The following is a 19,463-nucleotide window of genomic DNA, read 5'->3' as shown; positions in this document are numbered from 1 at the left end:
GTGTGTGATTCAGCGAGTGTGAACTGTGTGGGGGAGGGGAGGAGAGGGGAGGAGGCGGGCTAGGGCGGCACCAGGAGCCCTGGGGGGCTGGCCTGCTTCCGGACCCATGCCAGGCTCCTGTGGTCCTGTTTGACTAAAGTGTGGGGAGGAAGAGCAAAAAGGCATTTTTTTGTATAAAACTCGTCCTACAAAAACCTAAATGGTAACTGAAAGTCACGTAGGTGGGGGCTTGTGACGTCATGTCTTTGGGTCCCCGGAACATGTCCTGTCATCACCAGATAGTGGCTGGTTTAATCGGGCTCTGGGTTTGGTCCCCTAAACTCTTAAGATGGCTTTGGTCACTGTGTTTAGTGTCCACAGCTCTTGGGTCCTGAGACCCCCTGTGATACCTTGGATGAGACAAGCTGCTTAACCTCAGCAAGCCTCGGTGTCCCCACCTGTAATGTGGGAGCTGAGTCGCACCTGCCTTGCCTGGCTGCGGGGTTTGGACACTGCTCAAATACGATGTGTGTGGCTGTGGAGGAGTGGCCCACTTCTCTCCCCAGCGTTCTGGACCACATTCTCTGCAACAGGCGTTTTGCCTTTTCCGTGGACTCGTATGTCGGGAACGGATGAGGGTGACCCCTGCAGAGGCCTGAATGCATCGCACGCCATGCAGCTGCTCTTGCTTTGAGGGCCTCTGCAAAGAGCCGGGTTACGGGTAGTAAAACAAGTGGGGACAGAGCCTTTAAATGGAGGGAAAAGCGCTGTTAGCACATCCTGTGGGGTTTTCTTTCTTTGGTGAAGAATATTACCCTCTCATGAGGATTGATGGACATGTTTTCTTAAGAACAAACTCAGCCACAGTGGAGGCAGTTTCTGTGTGCGGAGAAGTGAAGTGTGAAGGGCCTGGGCGTGTTCTCGGCACCCTTTCCCTAGGCCTGAGAACCCCACTTGTGCCTGGGCTCGGAGGTGACAAAGTAGCCCCTGCTGCTCAGCCAGAAAAGGCCCTCCTGTTACTCTGTAGGTCACGTGTGGCCCTTGGCCCCTGCGCCTGTGAACTGTCCCTCCTGCCATGAGACAGGCTTATAAAGAGCAGGGAACTGCTTGGAAAGTTGTGTAGCAATTTGTCCTCCCCGCTGCAGTTTTTGAATGTGCTGGCCGGTAACAGGTTTTTTTTTTTTTTTGGCGGGGTCGGGGGGGTGGTTGGACAGCTGCAGAAGGCTAATGGGTTATCGGCGCTTATTATCACTGCCTGGGGTCACTTGAAATGAGTAGTCACCAGCAGAAAAGGCCAGAATTCAAAATGTGACTTTTTAGTTTAATTCTTAACAATGCTTTGCTTTTTATTGGAGGAAACCTTGATTTCTTAAGTTGGCCTTTGGTCTTGCTGAGTAAATTTAACTGTTCATTCTGTTCATGTCCAAAGGAATACCAGTTTCTTCATTCTTTTTTTTCCCCCCAAATATTTCCCCTTAGAGAATCTAGTGTGCTATTTCACCGAAATGGTGAACTGGTGAAGTTAGTGTTTATTTTTAGCTAACTTCTTAGGAATGGTCTTATCTCTAAGCAGTGCTGCACTTCCCAGGAATGGGTGTCCCCACTCCTCGGAAGGCCCTGTTTGCCTGCAAATCCATGTCTCTTCTCTACACTCAGCCCAGGTCTCAAGCCCTTTTCTTTTCCTCCCGAAGCCCTGTCCTTGAACAGATGTGACAGAAGTTTATTCCTTTCCTCCGGTCTCTCCACTCGCTGCGGATTACTTGGGAATTAAGACAGAGTAGAGTAGACGTTCTTAATCACACTGAGCCGGTCTGGTGGGAAGGCAGGTGTGTGTTGCTGGCCCTCTGAATCTGGGGTTTTATTCACACAAACTGTATGTCATCTCACAGTTTAGACTGATACTGAATTGGAGATGATGCTCTCCTTGCCCCAGAGGGGTAGGCTTCAGCAGTTGAATCGCCATCGTAGAGAATTGTTTATCCCAGGTTTGTCCTGCTTTCAGTGTTGTCCGGCGGTCCCCGGGCCCTGTGATTGACAAAGCGTTCTCTTGCAGACACGAGTTGGCGCTCCGAGGCAACCTTTCAGTTCACTGTCGAGCGCTTCAGCAGACTGAGTGAGTCGGTCCTTAGCCCTCCGTGTTTTGTGCGAAATCTGCCGTGGAAGATTATGGTGATGCCACGCTTTTATCCAGACAGACCACACCAAAAAAGCGTAGGATTCTTTCTCCAGTGCAATGCTGAATCTGATTCCACGTAAGACAGTTTAAATGATGCAATTACAAATCCACAATTAGTTATAAGCCAGATTGGCCTCTTTGAATTTTGGATTTCTCTGTGAATTTCCTTGCTGCCTCTACATAGCAATTTGATTTTCAATTAGATACAATACATTTCCCTCTTTAAAAACTCACTGGTAGGTATTATCTCCAAACTAGAAAAGGTGTATATTTTTCCTGCAAATAAAACACTAAACTTTGTGTATGTGAGAATCTACCTGCCCGTGGAACATGGAATTAGGGCCTCTCTGGACTACCGTAATTCTTATCCTACCAATAACTGCCAGAGGGGAAGACGATAGTTAAGGAAAACTCTCCAGGCAGACCTCCGCACTGTATGTTAACTGACTCTGTGGGTTATTTGGAAACTTAAAGACCAAGCTCTTGCTGCCCAGTGCTTCTCAGCAGCGGAGTTGAGTGATTGTTTGAGGGGATCCCAGCTCACTTCGTCTCCTTGCCTCATTCTCCATTGACCAGCCCAGGAGAAGGCCACCTCCCTGGCCCACATCTGCCTGCCGCCCCCAGATCGTGGCCCTTGGCACCTCAATGCAGATCCTCCCGAACTGGCTCCAGCAGTCTGCTGCGGCCCTGGGGGGACCCAGCTCCTTTCATTTTTCCTCTTTACCTGAGTATTTCAGAAGCCAGTTTTAAGGAGCAGTCAGGGCCTCGGCTGTGTTTTTACTTCTGTGTTCAGTTCACATTACAATCTGACCTGATCGGACAAGCCTTTGGGCTGGATTTGTTTAGTCCAGCAGACAGCCTGAGCCTGAGCAACAGCTGGTTCAGGCGCAGCCCGCACAGGGGGCCCGAGCGGACAGCAGTTGCTGCCCCTGTGCTCTCGGGTGTGCGGCATGTCAGAGGTCGTTGAAGCCGTCCTGTGAGCTCTGAGTTGGGTCTCAAGCATTTAACGTGCAGTCTGCCCCGGACGTCTGCACCTGCAGTCGCTCCCCAGTGGCGGGGTCCTTCTCGGGGCCCCCTGCACAGCCCGACCCGGGAGCCTCGCAGCCCCGGGGGAGGGGCAGGAGTGACACTTTAGAACCTGGGGCTTTAGGTCTGTCCATCTGACAACCAAAGGTTCATCATTCTTCAGTGCTTTTCAAGCAGCCCAAGCGTATGTGATACTAGAACTGCTATCTGACCAAAAAGCTATCGTCTCTTGCCAAATCTCAGGACGCTATTTGAAGTTCAAACGCTTGTGTTTTATAGATATCAAGAAAAAACTTGAAACCTTTTAGAAATCAAAAAGACATAAAACGTAGACTGAAATCCCTCCAGACTACACAGGGGCACCCCGGGACCCTCTTCACTTCTTTCTTCATTAAAGATCGACATGTGTGCCCTTTATTCCATCTAAAAAAAAATAGAAGGAAATGATACGGGCGATTTTGTGTGCTCTTAAAAACGGGGTCGGTGTGGGTCAGCCTGTGGACTGAGGCTCAGGTCGCCCTCCTCGCACAGGTCTTGGTCCTGTCACGCGCAGGCGGTGCTGAAGATCATCAACTACAGAGATGACGAGAAGTCGTTCAGCCGGCGCATCAGTCACTTGTTCTTCCATAAAGAGAACGACTGGGGATTTTCCAATTTCATGGCCTGGAGCGTAAGTAGCAGTTACTCAGACTGAATCATCCGAGCCCCGATCCTCGCTCCCTGATCCTTGATTCTTCAGCTCCTCTGTCCATTCGTTTCGGAATCAGAAACATTTGCTCTGCGAGTTGGATAGGTAACTGAAAACGGGTTTCCTCCCAATTCCTTGCTGAGGTTTTCAGCAGCCAGTGTTCTAATCAGACATTGTAAGGTAAAGTAGTCTAGCGCTTTTTGGATAGGCTAGATTTCCTTTAAGAAAAATAATACTGAGGCTGGCACGGTGCGGGGAGATTCCAGTAACCAGTGAATTCTCACGTCAGTGCTTTGGGGCTGCTTTTGCAGGAGCAGAAGCCAGTAGGACGTAGGAACACCCTGCTCAGCTCTCTAGAGTGTTCTTGGTGGCCTCCCGGGACCCTGCCTGCTAAGCGGACATGGAGGCCTTGGGTCTGAGATGTGGTCTCCCCCAACTCCTCCAGGAGGCATCCAGACTTTGGCTGATTTCATTCAGAGGACAACATTATTGAAAATAGGCCAGAGCACTGCAGAACTAGAAAGCACAACTTCAGTGTTTTGAAAAAGCAGTATTTTAATCTGTTAAGTACCAGGCACCAGGGTGATTGTTTGAAATGAAGCGAGCATTCACGTGTTCTCATGCAAGTTGGATATTCTTTTTTTTTTTTATAGGAAGTGACTGATCCTGAGAAAGGATTTATTGATGATGACAAAGTTACTTTTGAAGTCTTTGTACAGGCGGACGCCCCCCATGGAGTTGCGTAAGTTTTCCTTTGATTGGGTGCTGTAGTGAAAGGAGTGAGCAGAGGTGCCTGTGTCAGGAGAGACGCACCCTTTCTGTGCTTACCCTGTGGCACACACACGTGTGTGCCAGCTTCACGTCGGTGCCTTTGTGTGGCACATTTATCAAGCAGTTTGTATGAGCCTGGGCTTCCCTAGTGCCTCAGATGGTAAAGAATCCACCTGTAATGCAGGAGATCTGGGTTCCGTCCCTGGGTCAGGAAGCTCCCCTGGAGGAGGGCATGGCAACCCACTCCAGTATTCTTTTCTGGAGAATCCCACGGACAGAAGAATCTGGTGGCCTACGGTCCATGGGGGTCACAGAGTCGGACACGACTGAGCAAGTAACACAGTTCCGTGAGCCAAACACACTGCTGGGCTCTGGTGACTGTAACTGTGGTGAACAAGGCAGCTACGGTTTTACAGCCTCAAAGAACTCGGGGACCCGTTGGGCAGAGGAGTTAATAACAGTAACTACGGCAGCATATGCGCTTGCTATTTTGTTGGCGGGTTGGGCAGCGCTATGATGTGATGGTGGGGAGAGGGTGGGCAGCTGGGAGGATGCGCTCCTTTCCCAGGTCTGGGAGGGCTGTGTACAACAGCAAGGTTTTGGCCTTGAAGAATATGTAGCTTTGGGTCCTTGATCGGTAAGAAGGGAGAGGAATGGGCAGGGTGTCAGGGGAGTCTGCAGGGGCCACCGGAGGCTGAGCTGGTGCGTTGGGATCAGGTTGGAGCTGAACGGGTGTCCGAGGCCAAGCACTACAGCAGCACAGTGCCGTCTAGGAACGAGGCGAGCTCAGGTGCCCTGCCTGCTCACGTGTGTTCTCTTCCCACGTGGCCCTCCTCTGGCAAGAGTGCGTAGACTGACCTGGGTGGCTTGGTGGCACTGGGAATTTTAAAAAACAAATGAGATTTGTTGGTTTTCATATTAATTGGGCTACTTTCAGAGAAATCAGACTCTCCTTTTTGAAACACACACTTGAATTGTACACTTGAATCCTGTTCAGATATCCGGGGTCAAGGGTGGGCAACGAGGTGGTATTTCTAGTTTTTTGTGGGGGTTTTTTGCCCTCGTTTTAAAAACGTGTTCCCCTATACTTACGATATGTCTTTTAACCAACAAAAATAGCAGATTGGGTTTTTCAGACTTAGCAGTCAAAACCGTCTTAAGAAAACCTAATACCCGCAGTGTCAGAGTCTTTGCTGACGCTGACCTCACAGGAAACGTCTAGCATCGGCCACGTGTTCGCATTGTGCAGAGAGGGAGGGCTCCTCTGCTTCCTGTTAGTACGGGGGTTGTGGGGGTGCTGCAGACGGTTCGCTGTCCTAAGCAGCCAGAGATACAACGGACTCGAGAAAAGGCTCTAGGAGTTGAGGTCTGATCCTGTCACCATACCTGTCCTCGCTCGTGTATGTGATACTACAGAAAAGAGGGTTTCAGCGGTTTCTGCCTTGTACGACCAACGTGTGTGTGATGCGTGTGCGAGGGAGCCAGTCTGGTCACAGTATAGCTTGTATGTGGGAGCAGTGCCCTGGGTACATGACGGTCACGCAGCTGCTCCAGTCAGACTGAGTTCCCCCTAGTCCCCGCACTTGGGTGGACCACACGGGTGACGTTGGAGGGAGCCGGGTGAGCAGGACTCCTGGCTTTGCGACCAGTTAACTCCCTTGGAGGTGGGTGCTCAGACGTCACCCCGTGTCAGGAGGGGGGCGGAGGTGGTTGCACAGAGCAGCCGGCCCCAGCCATGTGGCAGAAGCGTGGGGGCGCAGCCTTGCCTGAACCTCAAACTGGTTTTGTAGGTGGGACTCAAAGAAGCACACGGGCTACGTCGGCTTAAAGAATCAGGGAGCGACTTGCTACATGAACAGCCTGCTGCAGACTTTATTTTTCACAAACCAGCTACGCAAGGTAAATGGATGGTGTTTCTCTCGCTCAACCTTCCCCAGCCTGCCTTCTCTGTGCAGGATTCTGGGGCAAGAACAGCCCGGCCCCAGGCTTGTCTCCAGGGAGGGCCCTGCCTCATGCTTACACGTAGCTTCATTCGTCCGTGTTCAGACACTTGTGAAGCCAAGTGGTGTTATGAAAAGCTTAGTACAGCCAGCAAACCTAACTTTATTAGGCTAGAAATAATCAAGCTTTTTTTTTTTAGTATGAGTCAGTAGTAGCAAGATATGAAAAGTTTTATATGGAGGGTGATGAGTTGAAAGACTGCTGACTAGTAGTCTGATTTTTCAGTTTTTATAGATAAAATGTAAAGTCTAGCAGGATAGTTCCTTGTACTTTAGGAAGGCCATGAGAAGCACACACACATTGGCGGGTCCGCTGGCACTCCTATTTGCATCGCACTGGTCTTCCAGGGAGCAGTAATTACCTCGATAGGATTAGATCAGAGGCTGTGTGGGTAATTTCAGTAGCGTTGAAGATTTCATCAGTTCTTTTTGTTCACATGTCAAGTTATGTTAAAATGTTGCTCTAAGAAGTATGAAATAGAAGTGCTTCTCGTTGGATGGTACGCAATGACTAATGTTTAAAATTGTTTTTGCGTTTTCTTGTAACTTCTCGATTATCTCTCCAGACGTCCATGATTGTTGGAAGACTATTCTGGCTCTTTGGGGGTAGTGAGGAGCTCTGCCCGTCTACCTTAGTTGTTGTGGTGGAAATGATACTTTCACATAAGATTCCATTTTTACTTCTGAATTGCTTCTTTTAGGCGGTGTACATGATGCCAACAGAGGGCGACGATTCATCCAAAAGTGTCCCTTTAGCATTGCAAAGAGTGTTCTACGAGTTACAGCACAGCGATAAGCCCGTAGGAACAAAGAAGCTGACCAAGTCATTCGGGTGCGTGTGGGGAGACCTTTCCAGCTAGTGGACGCAGAGGGGTTGAGAGCAGAGCACAGGCGCGCAGTGGTGTCGGGGCATTTTACCAGTGTTCTTGGTTTGACCTCTTTGTAAATGGGGGCTCTTAGAATTTTGCTTGAGAACTAATGCACCACTTAGGTTTACCTGTCAGGAAAAGGATAGGTAATGGTCTTCAAGCTTTCTGTGCGTGTACTTGCAAACTCGACCTCCTCGCGCAGTAAGACGTTCAGAACAAGAGAAAGTTGGGAGCGTTTTGGTGTCCGGATACAATTCAACTTGGCTTTGAATTATAACCCCCCAAATAATCCTCTAAATTAGTTTAAGAATGATGACTGGTGATACGGTGTAGTTTGTTAACTTAATCTTGTGTGAAATTTAGAAGTTTCAACGTACATTCATTTTATCTTTCTAAGGTGGGAAACGTTAGATAGCTTCATGCAACACGATGTTCAAGAGCTCTGTCGAGTGGTGAGTTTCCTGCCGTAATTTTTTTCCTCTTACATTTCATATTTCGAAGCACTGTCAGAAGTTGTTACCAAACAGAACCTCAGACCTACTTTAGTCACTCTTATTCCAGTTATGCCCATCTTTGTTCAGGACCAGGACTAGGCTAGAAAGAAAAGATGGCGCGTATCTCATTTAAAGGCCAGAAAGACTGAAAATGATTTGGTAGGAAAGTGTGAGGGGAAACCATACAGGTAGTGGACTGTTAATTTGTTAAATTGGCGTAATCTACCAGTTAGTAACCCGAGACACGAGTCCTGGTGGAGGCAGACCTTTGTGTGGGTGAGTCTCCCCCAAACCGCCTCTAGTCCCTAGCAGGCACCCACTCTTCCAGTCGTGATGCAAGACACACACACACACACACATGAAATGGCAATTCAAGGTGATTGGCTGGGCAAGGTGTGTTTTCTTTTTTGCAGCACTAGCTGGATTGAATCCAGTTCATTAAATATCCATGGACAAACCAGTCAATCCTGTTGACAGGCTCAACCTCATTAATCTCTTGGTGTGGACCAATACGAGTTAAGTTTAGTGCTCAATTTACATGCTTTCCCCAGAGGTAAAATGATATAAAGACGCTTCTGAAGGCGCTACAAGTTACTAATTCATTCCGAAGGCTGTATAGGGGGTTAATCCCAACTGTTGCATGTAGTTATTTTTGTAAATATCCAACCAAGAAAGGAGATTTTGTATGTTTTTGATAATTGCATGCTAAAGGTCATAATATTTATAGTCTAGAATTTCTTTGACCATTGAAATTTCCTAGTCACGTTTCAAATTACTGCATAATGCTTAAGCGTAACATTTTCTGAAAGCCAAAACTTTCTCTTCCAGTTGCTTGATAATGTGGAAAACAAGATGAAAGGCACATGTGTAGAAGGCACCATACCTAAATTATTCAGAGGCAAGATGGTGGTATGTGATGACCAGTTTTAAACAATGATTTGTGTAAAAATGTTTCATTGTCCGTATTTTGACGCTTAATGCTTAAGCCACCTTATTTTCCTTATTTGTAGTCTTATATCCAGTGTAAAGAAGTAGACTACCGATCTGATAGAAGAGAAGATTATTATGATATCCAGCTAAGTATAAAAGGAAAGAAAAATAGTAAGTTCTGTGTACATATAGCACGACCTTTTCATAATTCATTGTAATGCTTCATTGATGCTAGTGGTTTTTATTGAAATACACTATAGAGAATGGCCCAAATGATGAATGTATCTCATGAACACAGACAGATAACCCCACTCAGGCCAAGAAACTAAAACGTTTGCTAATTAAGGAAGACGTTGGCCCTTTGCTGCCACTGCCTGCCTCTCCTCCCGGGGAACTCGGCTTCTAACATCCTTTGCTGGGTTAGTTTACAAGGACGGAGCACATAGGACATAGTCTTGTAATTGGCGGTTTGCTTTCTCTCAGCGTTGCCTCCGTGCACTTGTGACAGCAGTTACCTGATCGTTTTCCTTGCTGTGTAGTATTCCGCTTTGGGGATATAACACAGGACTTTGCAAGCCATTCTTTTTGAGCTTAACAGAAGCAGCCATTTATCCCTGCCACCCCTTAGCAAGGCGTGAACACTTGTTCCACATCCAGTTAGTCATCAGGATGGTGGAAGATGGTGCTGTCTTGGGTTTGATTTGCATTTGCCTAGAAGTCAGGGAGAGTTCGCCTCTTCAAAAGCTCATTGGTGATTTGGATATCTCCTGGAACGTGTGGAATGTCGTTCACGGTAACTTGATGTCCGTGTCTGCTAATCCTATGATTTCTGGATCTATCTCCGTCGACTCGTTTTTCATCACGGGCTGTGAGTTCCAGCCCTGTTGCCTGTCCAGTCGTCTTTCATCAGATGCCAGCTGTCGTGATTTTTATCTTGTTTGTGTTGGCTGTTCTTCACCTCTGTTCTGGGGCACGTTTCAGTTATATGGAGATAGTTGATGCTTTCGAGGCCTATTTAAGCGTGGTCTCTTGCTGCAACTGTGGGGTTCAGTTCTCCCCACAACTGAGGCAGTATCTGGCAGGTTTTCTGCCCGAGGTCCCGTCCCTGTGGGGCTTTCTCACTGTGGCTGCAGAGGGCAGGGCTGTTCCAGGCTGGGGTGAGCTGTGGGGACTGACCCTCCCTGGTCAGTGCTCAGCAAGGCTCTCGGAGAAGCCTCAGCACATTGCCTGCGCTGTCCTGGGCCCTCCATCCTGCAGAGGCCAGCTGCCTGGGGCCTCTATAATCCCCACACTCTCTGCAATTCTGGGGTTTCCCTCCCCAGCGCTGCCACCTGGAAGGTCCAGAAAGTGAGCTGGGGCCTTGGAGGCTCACGGGGGTCCTGCACTGCCTTCACTCGGCGTATGAAAGAGGTTGTTGCCCTTGTAATAAGGTCCAGTGCGGGGGGAGCGCTGCTTGCTCCGCATCACGACCACCGTGCTGCTGCTGCCTCATGGCCTCTGGACGCTGGGCTGGGTTTTGGGGCTCTTCCCGCATCTGGGGCTCACTTTTTTTGCTCTTGCCATCCAGCCATTTGTTTAACAGAATTTCATAATTGTGAAATCCAGTGTTTCACTCTGCTTTTTGTGCCTAAGAATGCCTTCCCTGAAGTCATCAGACAATTCTTTAATCTTCTCTGTTGATCTCCAATCCACCCAGAGCAGTTCCTTTCTACTTGGGGCCAATGTGGCCCTGAGGTGTTCTGCCTGCCCCCTGTCAGCAGTGAGCCCTGTGTATCTGTGTAGGCCTGTTTCTAGACTCTTGTGCTGGTCCATTGGCTACCATCCTTGGATGAATTCTGGGTTCTTCCTTTTCAGCTTTCTGGTGGTATAACTGATGCAATCATAAAGGGTTAACAAGTATTCATCATGATTTGATGTGCATGGATATTGTGAGGGAATTACTCCCCTGTCTAGTCAGTGGACCCATCCATTATTTCACTACCATTTATGTTTTAAATTTAGGGGGTGAGAACACTTAGGTTCTAGTGTTCAGAGTTACACGTGGCCGCATTCTCGGCTGTTTCTAATGTTGCTGATGTTGTTATTAATAAAACATCCACTCCATGTTATCATAAGACAAGATAATGTTGTAAGATATTACGAAAAACCCAAACAAATTTTCTGGCCAACTCAGCAGCACCCTGTTTGCTTAAGAGTGTACACCTCTCTGGGTCAGTGAAGGCGCAGACCTGGGAGTTCGTGTTCACGGCTGCGGTTGTTGGTATGTTCGTTCCTCTCTGGCACCTGAATTGAGCGGTTGGCTGTGTTATAATCGAAGCTTAAGTGATAACTTTGGCTGACTTTCCTCCCTCTCTCTCCTGAAAGTATTTGAATCGTTTGTGGACTACGTGGCGGTAGAACAGCTGGACGGGGACAATAAATACGACGCCGGGGAGCACGGCCTGCAGGTAACTGAGACTGTGGGCCGCTGTCCCCTCCGGTCCTGGTGCTCTGTGTTCAGACCCCGCGCTTAACCACGAGCTGGAGACCTCCTAGAGTCTGTCCACGCGCTGCTGGTGTGGAGCGCGCAGAAGGATCGTGTTTCTCAGTCTGGACGTGACAGCAGAGAGCTGGTCTTGTCGCTGGTGCCCGGCTGGGGAGGCCGTGGGCAGGAGGTGGCTGAGCCTCCTGTGGATCGGAGGCGGGACTGTCACCCGACTCCCCTGCCCCTCCCACTCCATCCTATGCTGCCCCTGACTCAGCGCGTCCTCGGCACTCTCCTGTCTCTCCCGGGCACAGGGAGAGCTGCTCAGTCACTGGACTCCGCTTTTGGTGGCTGGTGGCGATGGTGCTTGGCCTGCCTTCCTTGCTAGTTTTCTGAGAATCCTGACTTCCAGCGTGAGGAGCGCGTTTCTGTTGTTGCACAAGCGCTCGGTGTCCCCGCCTCTCTGCCACTCGGCCTTGCAGGAACTCCGAGGGGCCCTGAGGGTGTGACCCAGCCACAGTCTGCGGTCACAGGGTGTGGCCTGTGGCCTGTGCAGGCTGCCGGTCAGGCTGCTTGGTGGATCAGCAGCGTCCACATGGGTCCAACCACCCGGCCCCGTAAATCTCAACCGACTGGCTCAGCTAATTCATGAGTGTTTCAGACTGCCCCGTGTTTACCAAGCTTGCTAAAGCAGTGTGTGTGCGAGTGAACCCGTGTTGCAGTGAGCCACAGACCTGCTGTCCTCCTACCGGGTCAGGCCACTCGGGGTGCTAGGGTGTAGATCAGGAAGTCTCTTAGGGAACATGCTGCTGTATACTTAGGAAACACAAGTCACAAGAACCGCCCTTACCCACACTGAATGTTTTAGAGTCTGGGTGAGCAGTATGTATATTAGAATCAGAGTCTCTGGAGACAGTGGCCAAGACACAGGAGCCTTCTGTTATTCTCCCGAGTGGTCCCCAAACCATGCCGTTCCTTTGCGTGGCAGTGGGTTCCTGGGTTTTTGGTTTTCTTCCCAGAACTGCCCTGTTCTCTAAATACGAGAATGTACATCAGAGAACCTTGCCACGTAGGTGTGGCTGCTCGTGGACACCCATTCCTCCAGGTGGACGTTTCCTCACGGGTGTTGGACCTAAGGTTCACAGCTCAGAAGGAAGGGCTGATGGCCTGGTGGCGGCTGGATTCGGCCAAGGCTGCTTTTAGTGAGGAAAGAGCTGGCCGAGGCGGAGCGGAGGTGGGGGAGTGAGATGGGGGTTGGGCAGGGGCCGTGCCAGCGGGCAGGGGACCTTGCTGTTAGCAAGAGGGAGTGTGTTCAGAAGTGGGAGTGGACGGCCAGCACTGACGGCCCCGGGAACCAGTGGTGCCCACAGGCAGCTTTCCTCTCTTCCTTTTGGTTTTCTCACACTTCTCCAGAATTTCAGAGTCTAATGACTGTGTTTCTAGGGCAGCAAGCGAGACTGCGACTTGGTTTCCTTCCCCGTCCTTGTCACTGGGCAATAAGATAGTGTGATGCAGACTGAGAGGAGATCTCACACGTAGAGCATTTACAGGCCCCCGTACCTGTCTCCCCAGCAGACGTCCCCTGCGTGTTCCCATCCTGCTGTGAAATGCTTTGGTGGCTGGGAGAAGTAACCAGAGGCGAACTAAACCTGCGTTTCTTTTTCAATGTTCAGGAGGCAGAAAAAGGAGTGAAATTCCTGACGTTGCCACCAGTGTTACATCTGCAACTGATGCGATTTATGTATGATCCTCAGACGGACCAAAACATCAAGATCAATGACAGGTAATCTAGGGTGGGCTTGTGGGACTTGAGATTGGCCCAGCGTCCTGACTCGGGGGTAGGCTCGGTGGCTTGTTAAAGTCTTTGTATTCTCGCTGTCATCTCGCATTTGTTTAGGTTTCCCCTCTGCCTAGGTGTCCCGAGACAGACACCTCAGGACAAACTTTTCTGGGGGTGGGGGGGAGCAGTGCACTGGGAGGCCGAGCCTCACGGCACGTGGCATCTTCCCCAACTAAGGAGCGAACCCGTGCGCCCTGCACGAGGAGCGTGGAGTCCCAACCACTGGGCCACTGGGGAAGTCTGATCTCACTTTTGAAGGGATGGCTTCAGGGGCTGTGAACCCATGTTTCCTGCGCAGGGAACACCTCTGTCTACCCTTAGGCAGATGATGCCCCGGGGCGGGTGCTTTCTGCTGCTCAGGCTCTGCTTGCCCTAGAAGTGGGGCTCGATATCCCTGTATTACTTTACCCAGGATTCTCCAATGGCTTGTTGTCTCTGGGTTCCTATCGACTTGCAGAATGTGCTGGAATTATCAGGGCTGCTGGTGTGGGTGGGTGTGCTCCCCCCGCCGCCCCATGTGTTTTCTAGGCCCTTAAAGCACCTGTAAAAGTTTGGTACCCCACACAGCTTCATCTGGTTCAGCAGACAGAACTCGGACCGGTGACTCTGTACCCCTTGGTCAGAGGGTACTGCCTGATAGTAACCGGCCTCCTGGACGTTGGCCGGTCACTGTCGGGGAGGGCGAGGCTCGACCACATGGCCCGCAGCAGCCGGGCCTGCTAGTCCGCCCTTGCCCCTCACCACGGGCCCTGAGATGGCGGAGCTCGCAGACCAGCGGCCTGCAGGCTGGTCCACCCTGCTGCGGAGCTTTGTGGGGCCCTCACCTTGGTTTTCTTCCTGTTAGAATCAGTTGCCGACATTTTTTCACGTCATGAGCTATCACATGAAAGTCCTGATTTCTGGCATCTGAGGCTTGATTGGAGAAAAGTGCCTGCAGAGTACTTGGTACATTGCATGATGCCGGCCCCGAGTCCCTGAGGGCGGTGTGAGGTGGGCTCTGCCTCCCACCGCAGTCCTCCAGGAGATACCCACTCCCTAGAAAAGGCAGTGTGTTTTGTTGCAATATCCTGGAATTAGGGGATTCCGGTCAGTACTCTGCAGGCATTTTTCTCAAATCAAGCCTCAGATTTTTGTCAATGTGCGAGTCCTCTGAAGGAGTTCTGGGGACCTTGCATGTCAGATTCCCTGCCCTCTCCACATAACAAGGAGCCAATGAATTAGAGAGCCTGGTAGCAAATAAAACCTTACAGTGAAGTATCTTACCGGAAGTGAAACCTGGATTTCTCTTTAAATGATTTTTTTGTTTTTAAATAGGTTTGAATTCCCTGAACAGTTACCACTTGATGAATTTTTGCAAAAAACTGATCCTAAAGACCCTGCAAATTACATTCTTCATGCGGTCCTAGTTCATAGTGGAGATAATCATGGTGGACATTATGTGGTTTATCTCAACCCCAAAGGGGATGGCAAAGTAAGTCTGGGTCCGGGGGTGGGGTGGTCAGGAGGCTGTGTGGGAATTCAGTGACGCTCGCTTTAGACTTGGCGTTAGCGGCGAAGGATTCCTTCTTGGCCTCTGACGTGCCTACACATTCTGATCTGTGTTAACTGCTGATACTTTCAAAGTGGATTTAAGTTGTGATAGTCCTTTATATATACAATCTTAGTATCAGACATTGGATCTGACAGGATCCCTTTACGTCTGACGCTTATCATCTGTGGCCCTCGAGGGTGGGGCAGCGACTGATGCTTGTTCCCGCGTGTGCCATGTATAATGAATGCTCTGGCTTTGCCTGGTTCACGTGGATCCCATCACGTAACCTTCACCAGGCGGAGCAGATGCGGGTCTGGGGGTCTGTGTCCACGCCCAGCGAGGAACAGAGCAGGTTGAGCCCTGCTAGTTCAGGCGGGGACCCCCATGGCCAGGTGCAGAGCCTGCAGCCGAAGGCGTTAGTGCCCGGTGGACTGAGATGGAGCCTGAGCTGAAGCTGGGCTGATACCTGAGCACCTTATAAAAACTGTCCGTGGGTGGATGTCAGCAATTTCCCCGGAGTTTGGGACGAGGAAGGCGAGAGCGCTGGCGAGTTTCTGCAGGTCGCCCGTGGCAGAGGATGTGTTTCAGGGAAACGCCACCTCCTCCTCTGTGTGCCTCACCCCTGTTGTTCCCGTCACAGTGGTGTAAGTTTGACGACGACGTGGTGTCCAGGTGCACGAAGGAGGAAGCCATCGAGCACAACTACGGGGGCCACGACGACGACCTGTCCGTGCGGCACTGCACCAACGCCTACATGCTGGTCTACATCCGCGAGTCCAAGCTCAGTGAGTGCGCCGGGCGCCTGCCCTTGCCGGGCCAGCTCCCCTCCGGACGGCGGGCGACGCGTGCAGCTTGCCCTGCCTCCTGGCCGCCTGGGAGCAGCCGGCATGGGCCCGTGGGTTTGGATGTGGACCGAGGGTGGAGAGTGGCGCTGCCCTAAAGAATGGCTTTGTTTGTGCTGGCGTAACGCACAGAGGTGAAGGCAGGTGCCTTTGTCCCCCAGGTGAGGTTTTACAAGCTGTCACCGACCAGGACATCCCTCAGCAGTTGGTGGAACGATTGCAGGAGGAGAAGAGGATCGAGGCGCAGAAGCGGAAGGAGCGGCAGGAGGCCCATCTCTACATGCAAGTGCAGGTCAGCCTCCAGCCGGCACGGCAGCTCCGCAGACCTGGGCTTCCTCCCGAGTACGGTGCCAGGGCAGGCGAGCCCCGTGAGCACACAGCCTAGGGGACGCTCAGGCTAGTCCCCTGACCGTTTAGAGTATTCTTACCAATTCAGGGGGCGGCTTAGATGGATGGGAGAGGTTCTCAAGCTGCCAGAGAAGGCAGCGGTGTGCGAGCGTTCATGAAACGGGCAGGGGCCTGGAGAACAGCGGGTGAGCAGGGCCCGGGAGAGTGCTGTCGGGGTAGGCGAGGGCTCCTGTTGGTTCATGATTTAGTTGCAGTTAGAAAACAGGCTTGTAACAAGTTGACTGACCATCTGGGTAAAAGGTACGTGTGCATCCTGGCTTTATAATTGGGGATTCTTACCCAGGTGAACTTGCAGTTAAAGCTTGCAGATGAGTTTAGACTGGCTGCATAGAAACGTTCGGTTTGGTCTTTTCTAAATAAATGAATATCTGACTTCATGCTTGGTCATTTGGGGTTTCTCTGCGTGGGGCTTCTGAAGAAGGCAAAAGACGAGTCGCTCTTGCTCTTAGCGTTAGAACCTTGGCTTCCGTCTGTGTGGCCTGGTTCTCTTCTGCCTTTTGGGTGTAAACCCTGGCCTGTGTTTCCACGCCTCTTGGCAGATTGTCGCAGAGGACCAGTTTTGTGGCCATCAAGGGAATGATATGTACGATGAAGAAAAAGTGAGATACACTGTGTTCAAAGTGCTGAAAAACTCCTCGCTTTCGGAGTTTGTCCAGAACCTCTCTCAGACCATGGTGAGCGCGTGTCCCCCTGCGGGTGGTCCTCTCCCTCCTCCACCCCCGCGTGTGGGTAGTCACCCCCGGGGCCGGCGCTGCTGGGCTCCTTCCCTTCCAGTTGTGCCCTCATCGGCTCCCCCTGCTGCCAGCGCACCGCCGCCCACACCCGTGGGGAGAGGTGTCAGCATCACTTATCCCCCTTCTAATCATAGAACCATCACCTTGATGTCAAATGAGACTACAAACTGATTGTGCTTCAATTAATTGAACTCTGAATATTTCCAGGGATTCCCGCAAGATCAGATTCGGTTGTGGCCCATGCAGGCGAGGAGCAACGGCACCAAGCGGCCAGCCATGCTGGACAACGAGGCCGACGGCAGCAAGACGGTGAGCGCGGCCAGCGGCTGGGCTGGGCTTGCGCGGTGCACACCGCGGGCCCTGCTGTGCGGCCTGTGGCCCAGGGGCGCGGGATTGGACTTGGCAGTTACTCAAGTCTCTCTCAGCCATTTAAGTCTCCTAAACCCGGCCTCTCTCGGAAATAGATGATTGAGCTCAGTGATAATGAAAACCCCTGGACGATATTCCTGGAAACAGTTGATCCGGAGCTAGCTGCTAGTGGAGCCACGCTACCCAAGTTTGATAAAGATCGTAAGTGCCCCCCTCGCCCAGCCTGACACCCCCAGAGGGCAGAGTTAAGTCCTGGACCATCGTTCTAAACACAGGGCTAAGCATTTTCTCACAAAGAAATCTCACTAGTCCCCAGAATACTCGTTAACATCTCTATGGTCAGGTCAAGTCAGACCGACTATGGGCTGTAGTATCTGGCAGGTGAAGAGAAGGTGGCGGCCACTGGTCATGTCCCCTGCTCTGCTGCTCTGCACGTGACAGGGGACGGAGCAGGGTCACTCTCAAGGGCTGGCAATAAATACTTGGCACTTTGTGGGCCATGACCCTCTGCCTGCCATTGAAGCAACCAAGTGGCCCTGCTGCAGCACAACTTTATTTACAAAACAGGTGGGTCTGAGTGTGCTCTTTTGTATTCCTTCAAGTGGTCACTTCTCTGGCAAAAACGCAGACACAACCCTGAACAGGTACCCCCTGGTAGCTAGTGAGTTTAGGGTCTCAAAACTAGGTTTCCTACGTTCTCTGCACTTTCTCTCATCTTCGCTGCTTCAAATGCAGCGCCTCCGTGGGGTTCATGTTTGAAATGACGCTCCAGTCCTGGGCGCAGCCTCTAAGAACCCTTGTGGCACGCAGTAACCGCCAGTGCTCCATGCTGTCGGTTCAGTTGTTCCTGAAGCTTACTGTGGATATGTATTAGCATTGCACTGACCGGAAGATCCCAACACAGCCTGTCTGTTAACCCTGCAGATGATGTGATGTTATTTTTGAAGATGTACGATCCCAAAACACGGAGCTTGAATTACTGTGGGCATATCTACACACCAATATCCTGTAAAATACGTAAGTCTGACTGCAGTCGCCTTCCGAGCGGGTTTTGCTCAAGTTGCCACATGTCGCAGCCTTGGATTCCTTATTTTTCTTGAACCTAGGTGACTTGCTCCCGGTTATGTGTGACAGAGCAGGATTTATCCAGGATACTAGCCTTATCCTCTATGAGGTTTGGATCCTTATTTTTCTGTAATCCTCTTGTCGGTGGTGGTTTGGGAAGGACAGCTCCTGTCTGTGTGGCTCCCCTGAATTTGCAGTGTGAAGACCACAGCCAAGTGGGGTGGTGTCAGGATTCTCTCTGTCCACTTCTGACTGTCCCCTCTGGGTGTCCATGATTATTATTAAAAACGTAGAGCTGATGGAATTGGGTGTAGAGGAAGGACATTCAGTGTGTGGCCGTATTAAACACTGGACAGGTGTTGCGTTATAACCATACCGTTTCTTTCACTGCAGGAAGTTAAACCGAATTTAACAGAGAGAATTCAGGACTACGATGTGTCTCTTGACAAAGCCCTCGATGAGCTAATGGATGGTGACATTATAGTGTTTCAGAAGTACGTACCCTTTGAAGGGCTTTTCTCTCTTTGCACGAAGATCCAAAGTCCAGGAACCAGAAAACAGATCACCTCTAGACCCTGAGACACGTTTTGTTTGATGTTGGCAGCGTGTTGAGCCTCTTGAGTTTGGGAGTTAGGGGTGGTGAGCTTTTTCTTCCCTGAATGGTTTTAGTTCCTAAAAATGGCGACAGTGAGCGTGATAACTATTTGCAGGGGGACAGAGGTCTTTATGGAATAGCGAAAGTGTTGTGTTTTCCTGAAAACATGAAATTCCTTAGCCTGCACCTAGTCGGGTAATCGCTTGAGTCTGTCTGCTTGAGAGCCAGCAGGTGTGTGGTCTGAAGGCAGCCTGGTGACACAGCCGGGCTCCTGCGGCCTTCTGGCTGGGCAGGACAGTCCTGGACCCTGGCCACGGGGAGGCCACCGCACACGGGGCCAAGAGTGGGGCAGCAGACTTCTCCTTAAGGGCCAGGCAGTGAGGACTGTAGGTTTAGTGGTGACGGGCTTCCTTTGAAGGAAAGTGCCAGCCCACCGAGCCCCGGTCAGGGAGGGGACCCTGCACAGCTGGCAGGGTGGGCCCCGCCGTGCGTCCTGAGTCCTCCCCCTTGTCCAGAGGGCACCGTTGTGTTTCGGGAGTGAGATCAGGCGTGGAAAGCAGCTGCCCTGTGCCGCTCAGGGCACGCCTCTGTCCGCGGTCCCCTTTTCCTGGTGGCCGGGCAGGCTCCCGGCTTCGGGAAGCGCTGGCCTGAGTTCAGGTCCGCAGCGCTCGCGCCCCTGTTG

At 51.1% G+C, this 19,463-nt stretch overlaps 2 protein-coding genes across 4 annotated transcripts in view; one reads left to right on the top strand and one right to left on the bottom strand.

Annotated features, from left to right (window-relative positions):
- ABAT (4-aminobutyrate aminotransferase) overlaps window positions 1-19,463 on the bottom strand; it is a 235,783-nt gene that overhangs the window by 41,111 nt on the left and 175,209 nt on the right. The gene's annotated exons all lie outside the window — the stretch shown is intronic.
- The window catches only part of USP7 (ubiquitin specific peptidase 7), a 53,826-nt gene that overhangs the window by 28,808 nt on the left and 5,555 nt on the right, over window positions 1-19,463 (top strand). For all 3 annotated transcript variants that reach the window (XM_024985414.2, XM_059881540.1, XM_005224667.5), the window contains 19 exons: window positions 2,033-2,231; window positions 3,713-3,851; window positions 4,523-4,611; window positions 6,431-6,539; window positions 7,342-7,472; window positions 7,907-7,961; window positions 8,832-8,912; window positions 9,014-9,104; window positions 11,298-11,380; window positions 13,071-13,180; window positions 14,552-14,708; window positions 15,409-15,553; window positions 15,772-15,902; window positions 16,558-16,692; window positions 16,960-17,061; window positions 17,217-17,322; window positions 18,046-18,138; window positions 18,228-18,295; window positions 18,580-18,680. In XM_024985414.2, the coding sequence (XP_024841182.1) occupies window positions 2,033-2,231; window positions 3,713-3,851; window positions 4,523-4,611; window positions 6,431-6,539; window positions 7,342-7,472; window positions 7,907-7,961; window positions 8,832-8,912; window positions 9,014-9,104; window positions 11,298-11,380; window positions 13,071-13,180; window positions 14,552-14,708; window positions 15,409-15,553; window positions 15,772-15,902; window positions 16,558-16,692; window positions 16,960-17,061; window positions 17,217-17,322; window positions 18,046-18,138; window positions 18,228-18,295; window positions 18,580-18,680 (2,125 nt within the window). The remainder of the gene's footprint in view (window positions 1-2,032; window positions 2,232-3,712; window positions 3,852-4,522; window positions 4,612-6,430; window positions 6,540-7,341; window positions 7,473-7,906; window positions 7,962-8,831; window positions 8,913-9,013; window positions 9,105-11,297; window positions 11,381-13,070; window positions 13,181-14,551; window positions 14,709-15,408; window positions 15,554-15,771; window positions 15,903-16,557; window positions 16,693-16,959; window positions 17,062-17,216; window positions 17,323-18,045; window positions 18,139-18,227; window positions 18,296-18,579; window positions 18,681-19,463) is intronic.

This window comes from Bos taurus, chromosome 25 (assembly GCF_002263795.3).
Source record: "Bos taurus isolate L1 Dominette 01449 registration number 42190680 breed Hereford chromosome 25, ARS-UCD2.0, whole genome shotgun sequence".
NCBI classification, from domain to species: Eukaryota; Metazoa; Chordata; class Mammalia; order Artiodactyla; family Bovidae; genus Bos; species Bos taurus.
The sequence above is the reverse complement of the archived record's forward strand: the minus strand, read 5'-3'. Positions and strand labels throughout refer to the sequence as shown.